The 22,124-nt window shown below is 42.4% G+C and overlaps 1 protein-coding gene across 1 annotated transcript in view; it reads left to right on the top strand.

Moving 5' to 3' along the window:
* The window catches only part of bin3 (bridging integrator 3), a 197,972-nt gene that overhangs the window by 135,801 nt on the left and 40,047 nt on the right, over positions 1-22,124 (top strand). Inside the window, exons 7-8 of the mRNA XM_072266502.1 lie at positions 10,846-10,987; positions 13,736-13,870. Coding sequence (XP_072122603.1) covers positions 10,846-10,987; positions 13,736-13,870 — 277 coding nt within the window. The remainder of the gene's footprint in view (positions 1-10,845; positions 10,988-13,735; positions 13,871-22,124) is intronic.

Raw genomic sequence — 22,124 nt, 5'->3', positions numbered from 1 at the left:
GATCGAACATTATATTCACTTTTCTCTTGTGGTGTACCATATATTTTAATTGTTCTTAGGACAGCCCTCTATGCAACTTGTCTCCCTGCTCCTGATATGTTTTAATTAATGAGGCCTCATCCACCAGATTTAAAAAAAAGTATCTCCATTGACTGTGTACACTTTCTGCTACCTCAGGAAAGCAGCCAATGTAGTAGAAGACTCCTCCCAACCCAGTCATACCCCCGCCCCCCAAGTTGGGCAGAAGGTACAAAAAGCTTGAAAATTCTTTCCACTTGGTTCAAGGAGAGCTTCTTTCCCACTGTTACAAAACTCTTGAAGGAACGTCTTATACAATAAATATGAACTCTTGATTTCACAGTGTCCCTCGTCCTGACCTTTGCTCCTTAGCTGCCGACCTACACTGTGATCTCTCTCATTCTGCTTTCTGTTGTTTGCTCTACATTGTGTACTGACATTTGGAATGATTTATCTGGATGGCATGCAAAGCAAAGATTTTCTCTGTATCATGGTATGTATGATAATAAACCCATTACCTATTAATTCATCATAGTCCTTCATAGCTTCTTAAAAAAACAAATCTGAATTTCCTCACTTTGTGTCAAGGAGAAGAGTTTACATTCTGTCTTACTGGTATTTCAGATTTCATTTATCTCCTATTTATACCACCGTTAGACACACTGTTTGACTTCATACGTCCTTTTCACCAGCTTTCAGTCAGCACTACAATACCAGTGTCACTCTGTCTCTCTTGGCTTCAGTCCTATCACAGACCAATTGTTCTCTGTGCCCTCTCTCCGTTCCTGGCAACCTTAGACATGTGCTGTTATTAACCTTTCCCAACTCGGATGAAAGATCATCGGCCTGAAATGTTAACTGAATGCTTCCTGACGTGTTTTTTCTAATTTCCACTATATGCAGTGCTGGAAGTCTGGGACTAGCTCGGATACATTACCCTCCCTGAATTCTTCGTTTATTCTTCGTCCTGCAACACGAAACTGATTGTCCATTTATGTATAAGTAGGTTGCTGGATTTCAAAGGCAGCTGTGATGTATTATTTCACAATACAATACAATACATTAGAGGCTGTTTGGCTCAACTAGTTCAGGTTGGCATCTGTACTCTACTTCATCCTCCTCCATCATTATCACCCTCATGTTTGTATTTATTTATTGATTGATTGATTGAGGTACATGGGAATAGGCCCTTCTGGTCCTTGGAGCCATGCCGCCCAGCAATCCCATGGGATCCTTTACAATGACAAATCATCCTACCAACCAGTACGTCTTTGGACTGTGGGAGGAATTCGGAGCACCTGGAGGAAACCGGCGTACAAACTCTATAAAGGCAGCAGAGGGAATTGAACCCCAGTCGCCTGTAATGTTCTTCTTGCTATATAAGGCAAGACAGTGGCTATGTTTCATTCAGAGTTTGAGGAGATTTAGTTTGTCATGTAAAGCACTCGAAAGCTTCTACAGCTGTACTGTGGAGAGCATTCTGACAGACTGTATCACTTTCTGGTATGGGGTAGTGGGGGGGGTGGGGTTACTGCACAGGATTGAAAGCAGCTACAGAATGTTGTAAAATTAGTCAGCTCCATCATGGGTACTAGCCTCCGTAGTATCCAAGATATCTTCAAGGAATGGTGCCTCAGAAAGGTGGCACCCATTATTAAGGACCCCCATCACCCAGGACATGACCTGTTCTCATTGTTACCGTTCAGAAGGAGGTACAGAAGCCTGAAAGCACATAATCAGCAATCCAGGAACAGCTTCTTCCACTCTGCACTCTGCTATCCAATTTCTAAATGGACATTGAACCCATGAACACTACTTCAATTTTTTTTTTATTATTTCCGATTTTGTTCTATTTTAAATTTAACTATTTAATCCCCCTCTCGCTCTCTCGCTCTCACTCTCTCTCTCTCTCTATATATATATGTGTGTGTGTGTGTGTGTGTGTGTGTATATATGTATATATATGTGTATGTGTGTGTGTATATATATATATATATATATATATATAGGCCTATGGTCAGGCCACACTTAGATCCCCTCCAGTTCGCCTACCAGCCCCGACTAGGAGTTGAGGATGCCATCGTCTACCTGCTGAACCGTGTCTTCGCCCACCTGGACAAGCCGGTGAGCACTGTGAGAGTCATGTTTTTTGACTTCTCCAGTGCGTTCAACACCATCTGCCCTGCTCTGCTGGGGGAGAAGCTGACAGCGATGCAGGTGGATGCTTCCCTGGTATCATGGATTTTTGATTACCTGACTGGCAGACCACAGTACGTGTGCTTGCAACACTGTGTGTCCGACAGAGTGATCAGCAGCACTGGGGTTCCACAGGGGACTGTCTTGTCTCCCTTTCTCTTCACCATTTACACCTCAGACTTCAACTACTGCACAGAGTCTTGTCGTCTTCAGAAGTTTTCGGATGACTCTGCCATAGTTGGATACATCAGCAAGGGAGATGAGGCTGAGTACAGGGCTACGGTAGGAAACTTTGTCACATGGTGTGAGCAGAATTATCTGCAGCTTAATATGAAAAAGACTAAGGAGCTGGTGGTAGACCTGAGGAGAGCTAAGGTACCGGTGTCCCCTATTTCCATCCAGGAGGTCAGTGTGGACATGGTGGAGGATTACAAATACGTGGGGATACGAATTGACAATAAACTGGACTGGTCAAGGAACACTGAGGCTGTCTACAAGAAGGGTCAGAGCCGTCTGTATTTCCTGAGGAGACTGAAGTCCTTTAACATTGGCCGGACGATGCTAAGGATGTTCTACGAGTCTGTGGTGGCCAGTGCTATCATGTTTGCTGTTGTGTGCTGGGGCAGCTGGCTGAGAATAGCAGACACCAACAGAATCAACAAACTCATTCGTAAGGCCAGTGATGTTGTGGGGATGGAACTGGACTCTCTCACGGTGGTGTCTGAAAAGAGGATGCTGTCTAAGTTGCATGCCATCTTGGTCAATGTCTCCCACCCACTACATAATGTACTGGGTGGGCACAGGAGTGCATTCAGCCAGAGACTCATTCCTCCAAGATGCAGCACTGAGCGTCATAGGAAGTCATTCCTGCCTGTGGCCATCAAACTTTACAATTCCTCCCTTGGAGGGTCAGACACCCTGAGCCAATAGGCTGGTCCTGGTCTTATTTCATAATTTACTGGCATAATTTACATATTACTATTTATGGTTCTATTACTATTTATTATTCATGGTGCAGCTGTAACGAAAACCAATTTCCCCCGGGATCAATAAAGTATATATATATATATATATATATATATATATACACACACACACATACACACACACACACACACACACACACACACACACACACACACACACACACACACACACACGCTGTTATTCATTTATTTATTTTTTGTATTTATCATGTATTGCATTGTACTGCTGCCGCTAAGTTAAAAATTTTCACAACATATGCCAGTGATGTTAAACCGGATTCTGATTCTCATATCCCTGTCTAGCTGTCCCTTAAATATGCATTGCACCTGGGGAAGCAAATTCCACTTCCCAGCCCTCTTGTGCGTCTACTTCTGCGAGCAGGAGTGGCTTTATTATAAGCCCCAAGTTAGGTCGCCTAACTTGTGTTCAGCCCAAGCACTTTGAAATCTAAGCCTGGACTCAGAAGGCAGCAAAATGGCACTGCACCAAATAGGTAAATAAAATTCACCTGGTTTATGGTTTGAACGCAAATACCCAGCGCAAACATTGGTATTTGCTTCATTAGCTGCTTAATTTAAAAAAGTAAGTTCAAAGTCAGTACAGATGATGTTGGTTAATATAGGTCAAAAGCTTGACAGATGTCAAAACCTTGCACTGTAATTTAACTCAATAGGTTTTAAAATCATGGAAAGTGGTGCCATCATTGAAGCAGTTCCCTCCACACAGTTGTGTTACAATGAAGTTATGGTTTCATATCTATGCACTGAATCTGTTAAGCATTAAGTTTCCTTTGAATTATAACATGTTACTGTTAACCTGTGAGTGCCCTTCTTATTACTGAATGTTCCAAAGCAGTTTTGTCACAATATTGCTGGAAGGGAATCCTGCCCATATTATTATTGAGATGTGGTAATGATGCTCCATTCCTACCAGTAACCTGGGAATGCCAGAGGGGAAAAAGTACCTGAGGCTTGGAACTTCAGGTTTCAAGATTGTTTAGTGTCATTTCCAGTACACAAGTATAAAAGAGAACAAATAATTGTTACTCCAGGTCCAATGTAGCACGAAAAATCCACAAAAGATAAAGAACACAATAATAAAAAACATAGATATAAATACATAAGATAGCTTATGCACTGTACATTGATTGTATATCTATAAAGGTAGGAGGGGAGGAGAAGATGGCGGCGCGATGCAGCGCGTGGGGCCGTTCTGAAATGATATCGGTATTTTGTAAGTAGGTACCATGCACAATCCTGATTTGATGGAGACAGATGTGAGAAGCACGGGGGAACATCTGGAGAAACTTCTGAAATGCTTGCTTCACTGCCGCTGCTACTGTACGATCAAGAATCTCCGGAGGGGAGGACCCCAAATCCTCGGCTTTGCCTATTACTTGTTGCCGGGGCCAGGGGTCGAAGTGCTCGGCAGAGATGGTGCTCGGTGTCGGAGGGCTGGTCGGAGACTTGAAGTTTTCGGACAGACTCGAGTCAGCTGTGGTCGAGTGCTTCCAGGGTGCTGCATCGGCAAGTTTGCGGCGCTGGAAGTTCATGGCAGGGAGAGTTTCTTCCTTCTACCGTCTGCGTGAGATGATGGGACTTTCGAGAGACTTTGAGACTCTTTTTTTTACCGTGCCCATGGTCTGTTCTTTATCAAATTACGGTATTGCTTTGCACTGTTGTAACTGTATGTTATAATTATGTGGTTTTTGTCAGTTTTTTTAGTCTTGGTTTGTCTTGTGTTTCTGTGATATCATATTGGAGGAACATTGTATCATTTCTTAATGCATGCATTACTAAATGACAATAAAAGAGGACTGTGTGTCCTCATGATCTAATCTAGTCTAATCTAAAGTGACACTGGGAACAAGAGTGCCGACGGGAAAAGATGGTAGTTGTGGATATGGAAGGGTGGGTTAGCAGGTGGAAGTGTTGATCAGCCTTACTGTTTTTGTATCTAGTCGTCCTAGTGGGGATGCTGTGTAGCCTCTTCCCTGATGAGAGTGGGACCATGAGCAGGGTGGGTTGGATCCCTTATGATGTTACTGACCTATTTCTGACATATTTTCTTGATGTTAGGTAGGTTGGTGCTGGTGATGTGTTTGGCAGTTTTGACTACTTGTTGTAGAGCCTTGCTGTCCACCGCAGTGCAGTGCAGTTTCCGTACCATGCAGTGATATATCTTGTTCGGATGCTCTCTACCATGCATCCGTAGAATGATATCAGTATAGATATACATAGTCCAGCTCTTTTCAGCCTCCTCAGAAAGTAGAAGCATTGGTGCATTTTCCTGATTATATATGATGTGCGCTGAGACCATGAGGGGTTGTGCAAGATGTGCACTCCCGGGAGTTTGAAATTACTTGCAGGTTTCGCTGTTGTGCTGCCAATGTAAAGAGGGGTGTGAGTGGTGCGAGTTCTCCTGAGGTCGATGACCATCTCCGTTGTCTTGTTGACATTGAAGAAGAGGTTATTTGTCTGGCACCAGTCCTCGAGCTCCTCCACCTCCTCTCTGTAGGCCGTCTCATCGTTGTTGGTGGTGAGCCCCACCGCTATTGTGTCATGGGCGAACTTGACAATGTGATGACTCGGGTGTCTCGCCATGCTGTTATGTGTCAGCAGGGAAGTTAACCTCCGTAATAAGAGTATCTCATGCACATTTGTTTATGAAGTACTTGTGAGAGTGCTTAAAGTGTGTCCATTTTTTATTTTCTCATGTTTGGTTTTGTTGCAGTAAGTGTTAGTGTGCACTTAACTTGGATTTATAATATTTTTCATGGAATGTTGTTGAAGTGTTTCTTATCCAAGGATGTGCTTTGAAAGTCAGTCACAGGCAAATAGGACAGTGGGTAGTTTGTGCTACAGGGGCAAACTGAGGGAAACAGAGTGAAGGAACTCAGAATAGGACAGATGGTAAAAGAAGCAAAGGCAGCATGCAGTCAGACTGTCAGGAAGGGCAGGCAGATGATAGGACAAAATTGCAGCCATCAGGGTGAGTACCAGTACGTTAAGGATATGGAATCAAAAAGGGAAGCTAATACAATACTCGAAGTGTTATCTCAATGCACGAAGTGTAAGAAATAAAGCGGATGATCTTGTTGCTCTATTACAGATTGTCTGATATGATGTTGTGGCCGTCACTGAATTGTGGCTGAGGGATGTGTGTAGTTGGGAGTTGAATTCCAAGGTTACATGGTGTATAGGAGGGATAGGAAGGTAGGCAGAGGGGGTGGCGTGACTCTGCTGGTAAAGAATGGCATCAAATCAATAGAAAGATATGACATAGGTTTGGAAGGAGTTGAATCAAAAAATCTGAGATGTAATGGGACTTGGGAGTTCTTGTGCAGAACACCCTAAAGGTTAACTTGCAGGTTGGGTCAGTGGTGAGGAAGGCAAATGCCATGTTAGCATTCATTTCAAGAGGTCTAGAATAGAAGAGCAGGGGTTGATGCTGAGGCTTTATAAGACACTGGTGAGGCTTCACCTTGAGTATTGTGTACAGTTTTGGGCTCCTCGTCTAAGAAAAGATATCCTGACGAAGGGTTCCGGCCTGAAACGTCGACCGATCTTTTCCACTGATGCTGCCCGACCTGCTGAGTTCCTCCAGTATGTTGTGAGTGTTGCTTTGACCCCAGCATCTGCAGATTATTTTGTGTCTAAGAAAAGATATACTAGCATTGGAGAGGGTTTAGAGGAGGTTCACAAGGATGATTCCAGGAATAAAAGGGTTATCATACAAGGTCAAGCAGTATCTGTGGAAAGAGAGAGAGTGTTAAAGTTTCAGGTCAAAGACCCTCCGTTACAACTGTTTCACAATTTTTATGAACAGTTTTCAATTTGAAACTTTACCTCTTTATTTCTTTCCACATGTGCCACCTGAGTGTTCCCAGTATTTTCTGTAAGTATTTCAGCACAGAGAAATGGAAAGAACTACCTAACCTTCTTTGGATGAAGCTTTGGGATCTTCAGCATCCACCTAAATAGGCTAAAATTTTGATTTATAATTTATGAAAGTTCCTACAGTAGTACAGCATGGAAACAGGCCATGACCAGGAGAAGATCTGCAGATGCAGGCCAGGCCGCATCGATGGAAAAAAAGTATAGTCAATGTTTTGAGTCGAAACCCTTCGGCAGGACTGGAGAAAAAAAGCTGAGGAGTAGATATAAAAGGTGCAGGAGGGGGAGAGCAACACCAGGTGATAAGTGAAACCTGGAGGGGGAGGGATGAAGAAAAAAGCTGGGAAGTTGATTGGTGAAAGAGACAGAAGGTCATGGAAGAAAGAAAAAGCGGGGGGAGCACCACAGGGAGGTGATGGGCAGGCAAGAAGGTAAGGTGAGAGAGGGAAAAGGGGATGGGAAATGGTGAAGGCGGGGAGGGTGGGGGCATTACTGGAAGTTAGAGAAGTCGATGTTCATGCCATTTAGGTTGGAGGCTACCCCAACGGAATATAAGGTGTTGGTCCTCCAACCTAAGTGTGGCCTCATCATGAAGGTGGAGGAGGCTATGGATGGACATATCGGAATGAGAATAGGAAGTGGAATTAAAATATCTGGCTACTGGGAGATCCTGCTTGTTCTTTCAGATGGAGCGTAGCTGCTCAGTGAAGCGGTCTCCCAATCTACATCGGGTCTCACCGATGTACGGGAGGTCACACTGGGAGCACCGAACACAGCAAATGGCCCCAACAGACTCACAGATGAAGTGTTGCCTCACCTGGAAGGACTGTTTAGGGCCCTGAATGGTAATGAGGGAGGTGGTGTAGGGGCAGGTGTAGTACTTGTTCTGCTTGCAAGATAAGTGCCAGGAGGGAGATCGGGGGGAGGGATGAATGGACAAAGGAGTCGCGTAGGGAGCAATCCCTGCAGAAAGTGTGGGGGAGGGAAAGATGTGCTTGGTGGTGGGATCCAGTTGGAGTTGGTGGAAGTTTCGGAGAATTATGGACTGGATGCGGAGGCTGGTTGGGTGGTAGGTGAGGACAAGAGGAACCCTATCGCTGGTAGGCTGGCAGGAAGATGAGGTAAGAGCAGATGTGTGTGAAATGGAAGTCATGTGGTTGAGGGCAGTGTTGATGGTGGAAGAAGGGAAACCCCTTTCTTTGAAAAAGGAGGACATCGTTCTAGAATGAAAAGCCTCACCCTGAAAGCAGATGCGGCGGAGACAGAAGAATTGAGAAAAGGGGATGACGTTTTTACAAATAGCATTGAGGGACGAGGTGTAGTCCAGGTAGCTGTGAGAGTTTGTGGAGTCCACCTCCCCCTTTCACCATTTCCCATCCCCTTTTCCCTCTCTCACCTTATCATCGCCTCCCTGTGGTACTCCCTCCCCTTTTTCTTTCTTCCATGGCCTTCTGTCTCTTTCACCGATCAACTTCCCAGCTTTTTTCTTCATCCCTCCCCCTCTAGGTTTCACCTATCACCCAGTGTTGCTCTCTCCCCTCTCCCCCCACCTCCCACCTTTTATATCTACCCCTCAGCATTTTTTCTCCAGTCCTGCTGAAGGGTTTTGGCACAAAACATTGACTGTACATTTTTTCCATAGATGTTGCCTGGCCTGGTGAGTTCCTCCAGCATTTTGTGATGGAAAAAGACCATTCAGTCCACTACTTCCCTGCCAACCAGTGAGATCCCGTGTATATTAAACCCATTTTCCAGCAATTGACCCATATTTTTTAATGCCTATGTGATTCAAGTGCTTGTTTAGATATCTTCTAAATGCTGTCAGCAACCCTTTGTCCACTACTCCCTCTGCCAGTGCACTCAGGTACTTGCTGTGCTTTGGGTAGATAACGTCACCCTTAGATCTCCTTTGTATCTCTTAGCCCTTACCCTAAGTCATCGCCCTTTAGTTTTGTTTAACTGAGAAGGGGAAGATTCCTGCTCTCTACCCTATCTACACCCCTCAGACATTATGCTCCCTTCTTAATGTTTTCCACTGCAGAGAAAACAGACCGAGGCTCTCCAATCTCTTCTCATAATTAAAAGGCTCCAACCCAGGCAACATCCTGGTGAATCTCCTGCACCCTCTCCAGCGCTCTCATATCTTTCATGGTGCAGTGACCAGAAGTGAACTCAAACATGCAGCTGAAATCTGACTGATGTTTTATAAACTTGGAGCTTGACTTTCCTGCTCTTGTATTCAGTTCTTTGAATAATGGTGGGCAGTAGCCTTTAACCACGTTAACTACTTGTGTTGCTACCTTAAAGGATCTTTGGACTTGCACACTAAGGGCTTTTTGTTCCTCAATGTTCCCTAGGACCTTACCATTGATGGCCTCTTTGGTACTTTCAAAATGCATCACCTGACATCATGTGCTATTTCTCAGACGGTTTCACCACCACATCAATGAAAGCCCCATCGTGTAACACTACTCAGCATGCTGTCAACAACGCAACCAATCTCCACCACTCAACACAGTAGCGTAGCAGTTAGCATATCGCTTTACCGTGTTAGCAATCATCATTCGGGGTTCAATTCCTGGCGCTGCCTTCTGTCTGTACGGAGTTTGTATGTTCTTCCAATGACCATAAGTCATAGGAGCATGATTGACCTGTTTGGTCCATCAAGTCTGCTCTGCCAATCCATCTTAGCTGATTTACAATCACTCTCAACCCTATTCTCCTGCCTTCTCCCCATAACCTTTGACACCTTATTAATTAAGAAGCTACTGCCCCCTTCTTCAAATACACCCAGTGACTTGACCGTGTGGGTTTTCTCTGGGTGCTCCGTTTTCCTCCCACATTCCAAAGGTGTAAGTTAGGGTTAGGGGTAGTGAATTGTGGGCATGTTATGTTGGTGCCAGAAGCATAGCGACAATTGCTGTTTGCCTCCTGCACAGTTCTCGGGCTGTGTTGGTCATTGTCACAAAAACGATGCATTTCACTGTATATTTCGATGTATATGTAATAAATAAAACTTTATGTCATCAGTGAACTACCGATTATGCTACCTACGTTTAGGTCAACACCATTCACGTATATTAGAAATATCAAGGGTCCTAGCACTGATCCCTGTGGCACACCTTTAGTCACAGACGTCCAACCACAAAAATCAACCTTTAGCCATCACCCTCTCTCTCCTTATGGCTGAGACAGTTTTGGATCCATCTTGCCCTGGATGCCACAAGCCCTAACCTCTGCTGTGTGGGACCTTACAGAAGAGCATAGAAATCATATCTCTTAAACTGCCCTCAACAAAACATTTTGCTACCTCCTCAAAAAATTCAGGTATACTGGTTAGACAAGATCTGTCCTTGGTGATGTCATGCCGATTAGGTCCTGCCTTTCCAAGTGATCATTTAATCGTCTGCCACCAAAACGTATCTTGTAAGGTAGCCGTCCCTTGATGTTGATTGTAAATGGTTCAAATTTAAGCCTAGTAATTAGATTTGACGCCCCAACATTTAAGAGGCATTTAGGTAGGCCCATAAGCAGGGAGGTTATTGAGGGATACAGATCACATGCAGGTAGGTGTACCTTTTTAATTAGCATCATGGTTGGCACAGATACTGTGAGTGGAAGGGCCTGTTCCTGTGTTATACTGTTCTATGCTCTAACTTCTCTGACTGCGGGGCTTTACAACTGTACTTTGGTAAATAATATTTTTAATAGCTTTTCCCTATTTTATTTCTTTCTTGTTACTGTCTAGGTTCAGTAATGTTTTTCCAAGTCTCAACATGGCTGTAAAGAGACGAGAACAGATCTTGCAGGATTACAAAAGATTGCAATCCAAAGTGGAAAAGTATGAAGAGAAAGAGAAATCTGGTCCTGTGATTGTGAAGCTTCACCAGGTAAGTTGGAGCAAAATAATGGCTATTTTTCTTTGGAGATGGTAGATGCTGGAAGCTGGAATGAAAAACACCCTCCTATAAGAACTCAGCGGTCAAGCAGCATCTGTGAAGGCAATGGTATGGTTAATAATTTTAGTTGAGAAAGCAGGGTCCAAAACTAGACCATCCTTTTGCCTCCACGCTGCTTCTTGACCTACTTAGTTCTAGCAGCAGTTTTTTTGTTTGCTTGGCTTTTCTTTGTAAGCTTAAGGAATGGTTGGTAGGATCTTAAATAAACATCAGAGTCCCTTGAACTCTTTTTGCCAATGCTGGTTGAGACACAAGATAATTTTAAAGTAAGAATGGCTTCTTCTGTTCCAAGAAGAGATAGGGAGAGTGGAGAGGGAAATATCTAGTGCAGATACTTCTCCCTCTCCTTCTCCTTCTCCCTTCAAGATTAATCAGGTCAGACAAAGTATCTTCAACTGTAAATAATGCAACCAAAAAGCATTGTTCTGCAGTCTGAATCTCCTGGGTTGCTGGACTGGGTTGTTGTTTTCGTCACCCAGGCTCATTGTAGTATTGTCCCCAGCTATCCCACTGAGGACAGCAAACTCAACACAAAGCTGGTATTTGTTACATATGCACAGAACAACCATGACAATGAAGCAGTAGGATTAAACGTTTTTACTGAGTCATGTTAGCCACTGTACACACTAGGCAACTTACACTGTGGGAGCTACGAAGTAGGTCCACTGAGAGAGAAAAAAAGTGTTAAGTCTGTGGAAAAAGAGAGAGCCTTCTGCGCATAAGAGGTCCGATCAATTATGTGTGTACTTGCTGCATTCTCACAATCCATCCACTACAGTTCAGTGCTGAACCATTTTTAGCCTTTTATCATTTGATGGCCTAACAAAGTCATCAGACGATCTAAAAGAGTGGCTACAGAGGGCGAAAATGGAGATGGGGGAGTGAGGAAACCATGAAGGGACCGATATATGAAGGGAGAAAGAAGAGAGTGTAAAAAAGGGAATCAAAAATACCTGTGGACTGCCAGCTAGCACTATTAATTTTTATAACGAGTTCAGTTTAGAAAGAGGTGTTCTCTGTCTGTTGTACAATCTCTAATCCACTGTTGCAGTATATAGCAAACAAAGCGTCATTTTTATCATCGTACTTGTATGCTGAGAATCACATTTTGCAGCTATGGGTTCAAGATTACAAGTGTTATCAGTCAGGTGGGTTGCTTTGTCCTGTTAAGCTTGCTGAGTGTTGTTGGAGCTGCATTCTCACCAGCAGATGGAGAGTGTCCCATCACAGTCATTTGTGTCTTGTAGATGGTGGAAAAGCTTTGAGGTGCCAGAAGATGAGTTATCATGCTGATTGATGTTAATAAAGCAAATTTGTGAACAAGGCATACCTAGACATTTCCCCACACTGTCAGTTGGAAGCCAGTGGTGTAAGTACACTGGAAAAGGCACTAGATGGCTAGAGATATGACTAGTTCTTGAGTACAGGTCTTCAGTATACAGCCAGATTGTTGTCCGGTTCCATAGTCTTGGCTATATATGCTCAGTGGCCACTGGCTTGTTAATATAAATAACTAATCAGCTAATCATGTGGCAGCAACTTAATGCATTAAAGCATGCAGACATGGTCAAGAGGTTCAGTTGTTGTTCAGACCATTAGAATGGGGAAGAAATGTGAACTAAATGACTTTGACCGTGGAATAAGTGCTGGTATCAGTCACAGTAGTTTGAGTATCTCAAAAGCTGCTGACCTCCTGGGATCTTCATATACAACTGTCTCTAGTTTATAGAGAATGGTGGGAAAAACAAAAAAAGCACATCCAGCGAGTGGCAGTTCTGTGGATGAAAATGCCTTGTTAATAGGAGGGGTCAGAGGATAATGGCGAGACTGATTCAAGCTGATTGGAAAGTGACAGTAACTTAAACAACCATATGTTAGAACAGCAGTGTGCATCTCTGAACCTTCAGGTGGATGGGCTACAGCAGCAGAAGGCCATGAACGTACACTGAGTTACTCTATGTTATGCCAAGGGAAAATATACTCAGTGGTTATTTTATTACATATGGCTAAGAGTACTGAGTGAACGTACACTGAGTGTACGTTCACTCAGTACACTTAGCCATATGTAATAAAATAACCACTGAGTATATTTTCCCTTGGCATAACATAGAGTAAATGAAATTGGCTAGAGAATGGCTTCTGTGATGGTAGGGATCTTGGGAGGAAGCTGTGTTGGGTCAGTCACCTGACACTTAGTTGTCAGTACTTCATCCTTTTTTTTGCTCAAGAGTTTTGTGCTCATGTGCCATTTTCCTCATCTCATTGAGGATAGGAATGATCTTGGAGCTTGCTCCTCATGTTGGCTTTTTAATTGTCTATCATTGTTCATGACTAGACGTGGCATGTCTGCAGGACTTTGCTGTTAGTTATAAAATTATTTACAGTTGCTCTAACTTTTGTATGTTGTTAGCATGATAGTAGTTCCATATTGTGACATTACCAGCTCGACAACTCAATTTTAGTTGAAGCACTTTATGTAGATTCCACAGCCAAAAATAAATCTCTTCTAATCATGTTACCAGTGAATTCATGGTAAACTTAAATCAGAACCATCTGAAATTGGAAGAAGAAAATTTATTCCTTTGCCCATTGCTCCTGACAGTTCTCATTCCTCATTGCTGGCTTAAACGATGTGCGGTATACAAACATCACAATTCTCACGCTGTTGTCATTTCCTAGGCAAATGAAGAGCTAAGGCCGGTTCGTGAAGATTTTGAAGCCAAGAACAGGCAACTTCTTGAGGAGATGCCAAAGTTTTACAACAGTCGCATTGACTACTTTCAGCCAAGCTTCGAGGCGCTGATCCGTGCACAGGTAGACAATGAACAGGATTAACTGTCCTTTATTTCTACACATATCCTATTTCCAATGGATTCACTGTTATTTGTTCAGTGTTGCCAGTTGTCTGGCCAGTGGGTGGGTGGGTTCAATAGAGAGCTGATCACTTCCATTGATGGGTCCTTGTTCTGTAGAATTTGTGCTTCAGAAGATAGGAGAGGTTGAGTTCATCTTCTCAATTTGCTGCACTTCAAGTGCAATAGGTCCAGTCTTGCAACCTGCAGATTTTTCTTCATGTTGATCAGTATACAACATTGAAAATAAATTATAATTACCATGCAGTAATAGGTTTTCAGTCCAATCAAACAGTATTGGTGTTTCTTCTCCTTAGGCAGTGCTTGTGGTGTCAAGGATAATATACTTCTAATATGGTATTGTTGGTTCTGAAGTCGTTCATGAGGTTAATGTGGATCTCTCAGACTCTATAGCTAGTAGGATAAAAGGCACGATAGGGCACATGGTTGACTTGGGAGATGGTATTTCCCTTCCACTTTTTACATTGCACTTGGTGTGAACTTCAGATGTATGGACAATGCAAGTAAAGCTCATAAATCTGCAGGGCTATTGCACTTTGTCGAGGATATATCTGAGGAAATCCTCAGACCTTTTGTTCTGTCTGCTTGGTGAATCCTTGCAGTGCCAGAGCTCAGAAATGGGTATCTGTTTTTGGCATATGTGCATCATAATTAGTTCTTCAGCATAACGATATTGTCCTAGGAGAGAATGCAGATGTTGGTACGCTTATCCTGACAGGAATTTGCCCTCTTCAGGAGTAGCGTCCTAATCTCATGTTCTTGTTACATTCCTCTTTCTCTCTGGCCTACTTGCTTTAATGGCATTTTTTCCTCTGGTCATGTATTTAAGTTGCTAACTCAATAATTTACAGCTTTTCAGACCCCTGCAGAGTGAAAAATGGTTCTCCTGCTGCTAATCCTGAGTCTGTTAAAGTCAAGTGGCAGTTCCCTATTGTAAGCATCGCTGATTCTGAAATTTTCCTTAGCCACTTTTTCTAATCAGTAGTGTCACTCCCTTTAAAGACTTTGAGCTTTAGATAAATTGCATTTTATTCTTGTAAAAATTATTTATTTAAAAAATGGCTATTCTTAATAAAATGCCATGTAGCAATTGTATAATGCTGGTTGCGATTAGTAAACACCACAGCCTGAATGTCCTCTCTGGCAGTTCATCGTGCAAACAAGCCTGTCCTGCATTGACACAATCTACATTTCCCACTGTCTTGGCAAATCAGCCAACTGGGTGGCACAATACTCTAGCAGTTAGTATAACACTATTACAGCACGTGGCCAAGTGGTTAAGGCATTTGACTAGCGATCTGAAGGTCACTAGTTCGAGCCCCAGCCGAGGCAGCGTGTTGTGTCCTTGAGCAAGGCACTTAACCACACAGTGCTCTGCGATGACACTGGTGCCAAGCTGTATCGGCCCTTGCCCTTCCCTTGGACAACATCGGTGTCATGGAGAGGGGAGACTTGCAGCATGGGCAACTGCCGGTCTTCCATATAACCTTGCCCAGACCTATGCCCTGGAGAGTGAAGGCTTTCCAGGCGCAGATCCATGGTCTCGCAAGGCTAATGGATGTCTTATTACAGCACCAGCTGTAAGATCGGGATTCAATTGCCTCCGCTATCTGTAATGAGTTTGTATGTTCTCCCCTTGACTGCACAGATTTCCTCTGGGTGATCTGGGTTCCAACCACATTCCAAAGATATATGGGTTAGAGTGAATGAATTCTGGGCATGCGATGTTGATACCAGAAATGAGGTGTCACTTGCAGGCTATCCAGCACAATCCTTACTTATTTAATTTGAAGCAAACAGTGCACTTTACTGTATATATTTTTATGTACATGTGACAGATACAGCTAATCTGTGATACTTAACATAATCATGGACCGATCCCTCCCTGGTCATTCTCACTATCCCTCTCTTCAATCAGGCAGAAATTACACATTTTTGAGAGCACATGGCACCATGCTGAAGGACAGCTTCTATCTCCTATCATCAGGCTCTTGACCGACCTCTCATACACTGAAACATGAACTCTCGATCCTTGTGGCCCTTGCACTTTATTTGTCTACCTACACTGCACTTTCTCTGTAACTGCAACACTACACTCAGTGGCCAGTTTATTAGGTACAGCGGGTGTGTTTGTGGTCTTCTGCCCATCCACTTCAATGTTCAATGTGCTGCACATCACTGTTGTAATGCCTGGTTATTTGAGTTACTTTCGCTTTCCTCTCAGCTTGAACCAGATTGGCTATTCTCCTCTTCACCTCTCTCATTATCAAGGCATTTTCAGCCACAGAACTGCCACTTGCTGGATTTTTTTTGTTTTTCACACCATTCTCTGTAAACTCTAGAGACTGTTGTGTGTGAAAATCCCAGGAGCTGAGCAATTTCTGAGATATTCAAACCACCCTGTCTGGCACCAACAATCATTCCACGGTCAGAGTCATTTAGATTGCATTTCTTCCCTATTCTGATGTTTGGTCTGAATAACAACTGAACCTCTTGACCATTTTTGCATGCTTTTATGCATTGAATTGTTGCCACATGTTTGGCTGATTAGATAGTTACATAACAAGCGGGAGTACCTAATAAAGTGGCCACTGAGTACATATTTTGATTTTTTTTTTCATTTTACTCACTCAGTCTACTTGTATATACAGTTGTATGGAAAAGTTAGTACACCCTTTGCAATTACCTAGTTTTCTGCATTAAATACTAATAAAATCTGGCCTGATCTTCATCTAAGTCACAATAAGAGACGAACACAATCTGCCTAAACTAATAGCGTACAAGTAGTTGTAATTTTCATGTCTTTATTAAACACATTGTTTAATTATTCGCAGTCCAGGCTGGGAAAAAATATGTGAACCCTTCATTTAATAACTGGTAGAACCTCCTTTAGCGGCAATAATCTCTGCCAATGTTTCCTCTCACTTATGATCAGACCTGTACAGCGATGAGGAAGAATTTTAGACCATTCCTCCATACAAAACTGTTTCAGTTCACCAATATTTCTGGGATGCCTTGCATGAACAGCCCTCTTCAGGTCATGCCACAGCACCTCAATTGGGTTAAGGTCTGGAATCTGACTTGGCCATTACAAAAGACAAATTTTCTTCTTTTTAAACCATTCTATTGTTGATTTAATCTTGTGTTTCAGATCATTGTCTTGTTGCATCATCTATTAAGCTTAAGGTGACAGACAGCTACCCTGACATTCTCCTGTAAAATGTCTTTATACAGATTTATATTCATTGCTCCCTCAACAAATGCAGGCTGTCTTGGCAGCAAAACAGCCCCAAACAGTGATTGTTCCACCATGCTTCAGATTTGCGATGAGGTTTTGGTGTTGGTATGTCATATCCTTTTTCCACCAAACATAGCGGTGTGCATTTCTGTCAAAAAGTTCAACTTTTGTCTCATCTGTCCACAGAACATTGTTTGAGAAGTGTTGTGGAACATCCAGGTAGTCTTTTGCAAAAATTGAGGTGTGCAGCAGTGTTTTGTTTTTGGGGAGCAGTGGTCTCCTCCTTGGTGTCCTTCATGAATGCCATTCTTGTTCAGTGTTTTTCTTATAGTGGACACATGAACAGAGACTTTAGCAAGTTGTAGAGATTACTGCAGATCTTTTGCTGTTACTCTTCGTTTCTTTTTCCACTTCCTTCAGCATTAGTTGATTGGAACACCTGACTCCAAATAGTTTTTGTAGAAGGCATTATCCCAGTGGTTCGCATAATTTTTTTGAACCTGGACAGTGATTGTTTAAATGGTGTACTCAGTATTGACAGAGAATACGATTGTTTGTGTTATTAGTTTAGGAAGATTGCGTTTGTCTGTTATTGTGATTTAGATGAAGGTCAGACCACATTTTATGAGTAATGCAGCAAATCAGGTAATTGCAAAGGCTTCACAAACATTTTCTTGCAACTATAGCATGATCTGGCTGCATGGCATGCAAATAAAAGCTTTTCACTGTATTTCAATATATGTGAGGATACTATACCAATGCCAATACACACACAACAAAATACTATTCCCCATTAATTCCTGATGATGTCACAAGCCTTTTACGAAGTTGAACCTTTCCCAAGGATTCATGGAAAATGTTAGTTGTCTTATTGAGAATATTTTCATCTGATATTACTTTGTGTTATATAAACTTTCTAACTAAATTAATTCAATATTTTGAGAGCCTCCCACTATTCATTGTTGCTTCTTGTTCCTTGAAAGCATCTCATCTCCATATAAGGAACTGTTGTTGTGTTGAGTGCATCCCCTTTGGTTCAATCTGCTGCATTCTGCGGTTTTGCTACAATCTAATAATTTCCTCATCGTTTCCACAGAGGCTGACTTGGATTTTCCAAGTTCTGTACCAGCCTTTTTACAATATGCAAATAAAACAAAAAAGAAAAAATTAAATCATCTCTGTTGAATTTCAAGTTTTCCCTCTGCACGGCTTAATGTGAGTATTCCAAGTATAGTCCATTTCAAATGTACCTAAATGTTTTTTTTAAATACACAGCCCCTTCCTCATTTACCAGCTGCCTACACATCCCTGACAGCATCTGTTTTCACAGAACATAGAACATTAGGCTGGTGAGCACAAAACAGGTCCTTTGGCCCGGGAAGCTTCTTAAATGTCACTGTTTCCACCATACTCCCAGCAGCATATTCCAGTCATTTACCACTCTTGTTTTAAAAAAATGCCTCATGCATCTCCTTTAAACTCTCCCCCTCTCACCTATGCCTTCTAATATTTGACATTTTCCCTCTGGGAAAATGATTCCGGCCATCTCCCCTATCAATCAAGTCTCCCCTTAGCCTCTGATGCTCTAGAGAAACAATCCACGTTTGTCCATCCTCTCCTTGTAGCTGATACTCTGTCATCCAGACAACATCCTGGTGGACCTCTTCCGCGCCCTCTCCAAAACCTTCACATGCTTTCTATAATGTAGTGACTAGAAATGCACACAATACTCTTAAGCATGCCTTAACCAAAGTTTATACAGTTGCTGCATGACTTCCAGACTTTTATATGCAACGCTCAGAGTAATGAAGGCAAATGTTAACCATTTCTTTATCACCCTGTCTGTTTGTGTTACCATTTTCAGGGAGGTATGGATTTGCACCCAAGGATCCTTCAGGACATCAATGCTCTTTAAGTATCCTACCATTTACTGTAGGTTTTCCTCTTGCATTTGACCTCCTGGAGTGCAACACTTCACACTTGTCTGGACTAATCTCCAACTGTGCTTATGCAAATATAACTAAATAGTAATAAGTAATGAGAACATGAGATAATGAAATAAAGAGACCCCAAAGTGAGATTATTGGTTGTAGGAACATTTCAATGATGGGGCAAGTGACTGGTCATCCCCTTTTATTGAAGAACCTGATGGTTGAGGGGTAGTAACTGTTCCTGAATCTGGTGGTGCGAGTCCTGAGGCTCGTGTACTGTCTAGCTGATGCAGCAGCAAGAAGAGAGCATGGTGGCAATCTCTGAAGATGGATGCTACTTTCCTGTGACACTGTTTCATGTAGATATGCTCAATGGTTGGGAGGGCTTTACCTGTGGTGCACTGGGCCGAATCCACTACCTTTTGCAGGATTTCCCATTCAGGCTGTGATGCAACCAGTCACTATACTCTCCACTGCACATCTGTGGAAGTTTGTCAAAGTTTTAGATGTCAAATGAGGTTTCATAGGGATAGGTGCTTGTGGCCTTAGCTGTTTGGAATTTATATGATTTGGATGCATATTTAAATTTGCTGTTGTTTTGAAGTATTTGTGCGTATGCGCCGGTCGTGCATGCAGCCTGGTACAGCCGTTCCGATCTATTCTTACTTTCTTCTTCTTACTTTTTAATTTACGTTATTTTTTGTATTTTTTTTCTCACGGTAACACGTCGAAGCTGCACCCTCTCTAACATGCCGGTAGAGAGAGTTTTATTTCGGTTTCTTTTAGCGCTGGAAATGGTTACATCCCGACACGCGGGACAGAAGCAAGGTCGCATTGTGTATTCCAGGGACCAGCTAATCCTGGCCGGTTTAACAAGCAGAGCGGTGGACACCCCTGCTGAAATCCGGAGGAAAATACACAGAGGGGGATCACAAAGCCGAGGAAAGAGAACCGGGTTGAGACAACAGAGACTTTTGGAAAAGAGGAGTTTGGTGGGTAATACCGTTCCGGCTGACCGGAAGTGCACTGAGAGCGATAAGCGTAAAGGAGTTGGGTGCTTACTGTTCTGGTTAACAACAGATAGTGCAATCTGGGGCATATTACGATCAAGGAATGTGTTTGCAGACTGGATATTGAACTTTTTTACTGTTGGACTTCGGCCACATTCCACCGTGATACAACACTTGGCGGCACGGGAGGTCATTCCTGCTTGTAACCATCGAACGTGCAGCTCCTCCCGTGGAGGGTCAGACACTCTGAGCCAATAGACTGGTCCTGGACTTATTTTCCATCTGGATAGTTTGCATTTTGTTGTTTGATTGTTGGGGGGTTTGTATTGCTATATTTATGCTCTATTCTTGGTTGGTGCAGCTGTAACGAAACCAAATTTCCCTCGGGATTAATAAAGTATATCTATCTATCTATATATCTAAGAGGGGACAAAGAGGATTCAGGTGATATAAGCAGGTCAGGTGAAAAGATGTTACAAATGTAAGGAGAAGTGAAGCAAACATGCTTATGCTCTTTAAAATCATCTCTATACTTGGATGAACAAAAACCTCTTCACCCCAGATGGTGAAGAATCTCTACAGATGAAGGCTTTTGCAGCTCAGTCATTGGATGTATTCAAGACAGTGATCAATAATTTTTTAGATATTAAGGGAATCATGGGATATGAGGTAAATGCAAGAAAATAGTGTTGAATGTAAACAATCAACAATATAGAATGGCAGAGCTGGAATGAGAGACAGATGAACACCTAGCTCCGCGTCTTATGTCCTTATGAGATGTGGACATTGGAACTGGACTTAAAGCATTTTGTTATGGGATGATCCTAGTATATATGCAGGCATAGCTGCTTCGATGATGTAGATTCACATGATTTGAAATAGTGCTGAACTGGTCTGCAAATCTGAGGTTATAGCAACTAATAAATTATTAGTTTTGTGGGTAGGAAGGTAGAGAAAATAAATAATCTAATCCTTTACTCTGTCTTCTGCTGGTGGTGTGTGGAGCAATAGGTGAACCATGAACACATCTTTCAGTTTTGTGCAATCTACAAATGGACATTACATATGTTATCATGGTTCAGGCATTAAAAGTTAATATACAACCGTCCAATTTAATTGTGTTCTTCTCTTGTCTCAGAAAAAAAATAACCTTGACTCTCAACTGATTGGTTGCAGTGACAATTTTATTACTCATTTTTGTGTGTGATCAATATTCTTAGAATTATTAATTTAACCTAATTAAATGGAAAAATCTATAGATGTTTTGTGGAACACACACAAAATGCTGGAGGAACTCATTAATTCAGGTAACATCTATGGATGGAAATCAACTATCGATGTTTTGGGCCAAGACCCTTCATCAGGATATTTTGAGGGCCCGTACTAGGAAAAATAGTCTCAATTATTCTTTAGGTTCAGAATCAAAAAGTTTTTTATTTAGTCCAACATGTTGCATGTCTTCAAAGATGAAATTCTGCCAAATATTCTGTAAATAAATATACTGTTATCCTGCCCGATCCTATATAGATAGTGTAGAAGGTTGTCGGAGATTACAAATGGACATTGAGAGGATGCATAGCTGGGGTGAGAAATGGCAGCTGGAGCTCCATCCAGAAAAGTGTGAACTGATTCACTTTGAAAGGTCGAACTTGAGGGCAGAGCACAAGGTTAATAATCGGATTCGTAACAATGTTGAGAAGCAGAAGGATCTTGAGGTCCGTGGCCATAGATCCCTCAAAGTTGCTGCGCAGTTTGATAGGGTTGTTAAAAAGGCTTATGGTCGGCCTTCATTAGTTGAGCAATTGAGTTCAAGAGCTGCAAAATATTGCTGCTGGTTGAACCACACTTGGAGTATTGTGTTCAGTTCTGGTCACCTCTTTATAGGAAGGTTGTGAAACCTTTAGAGAGAGTGTAGAGTAGATTTACCAGGATGGTACCTATTAGAGAGCATGTCTTAGGAAAGGTTGAGCAGACTTGGGCTTTTCTGTTTGGACTGATAAAGGATGAAGGGTTGCT

The sequence above is a fragment of the Mobula birostris genome, chromosome 8, assembly GCF_030028105.1.
Source record: "Mobula birostris isolate sMobBir1 chromosome 8, sMobBir1.hap1, whole genome shotgun sequence".
Lineage (NCBI taxonomy): Eukaryota > Metazoa > Chordata > Chondrichthyes > Myliobatiformes > Myliobatidae > Mobula > Mobula birostris.
Note: the sequence above shows the minus strand (reverse complement) of the source record. Positions and strands in the feature narration are given on the sequence as shown.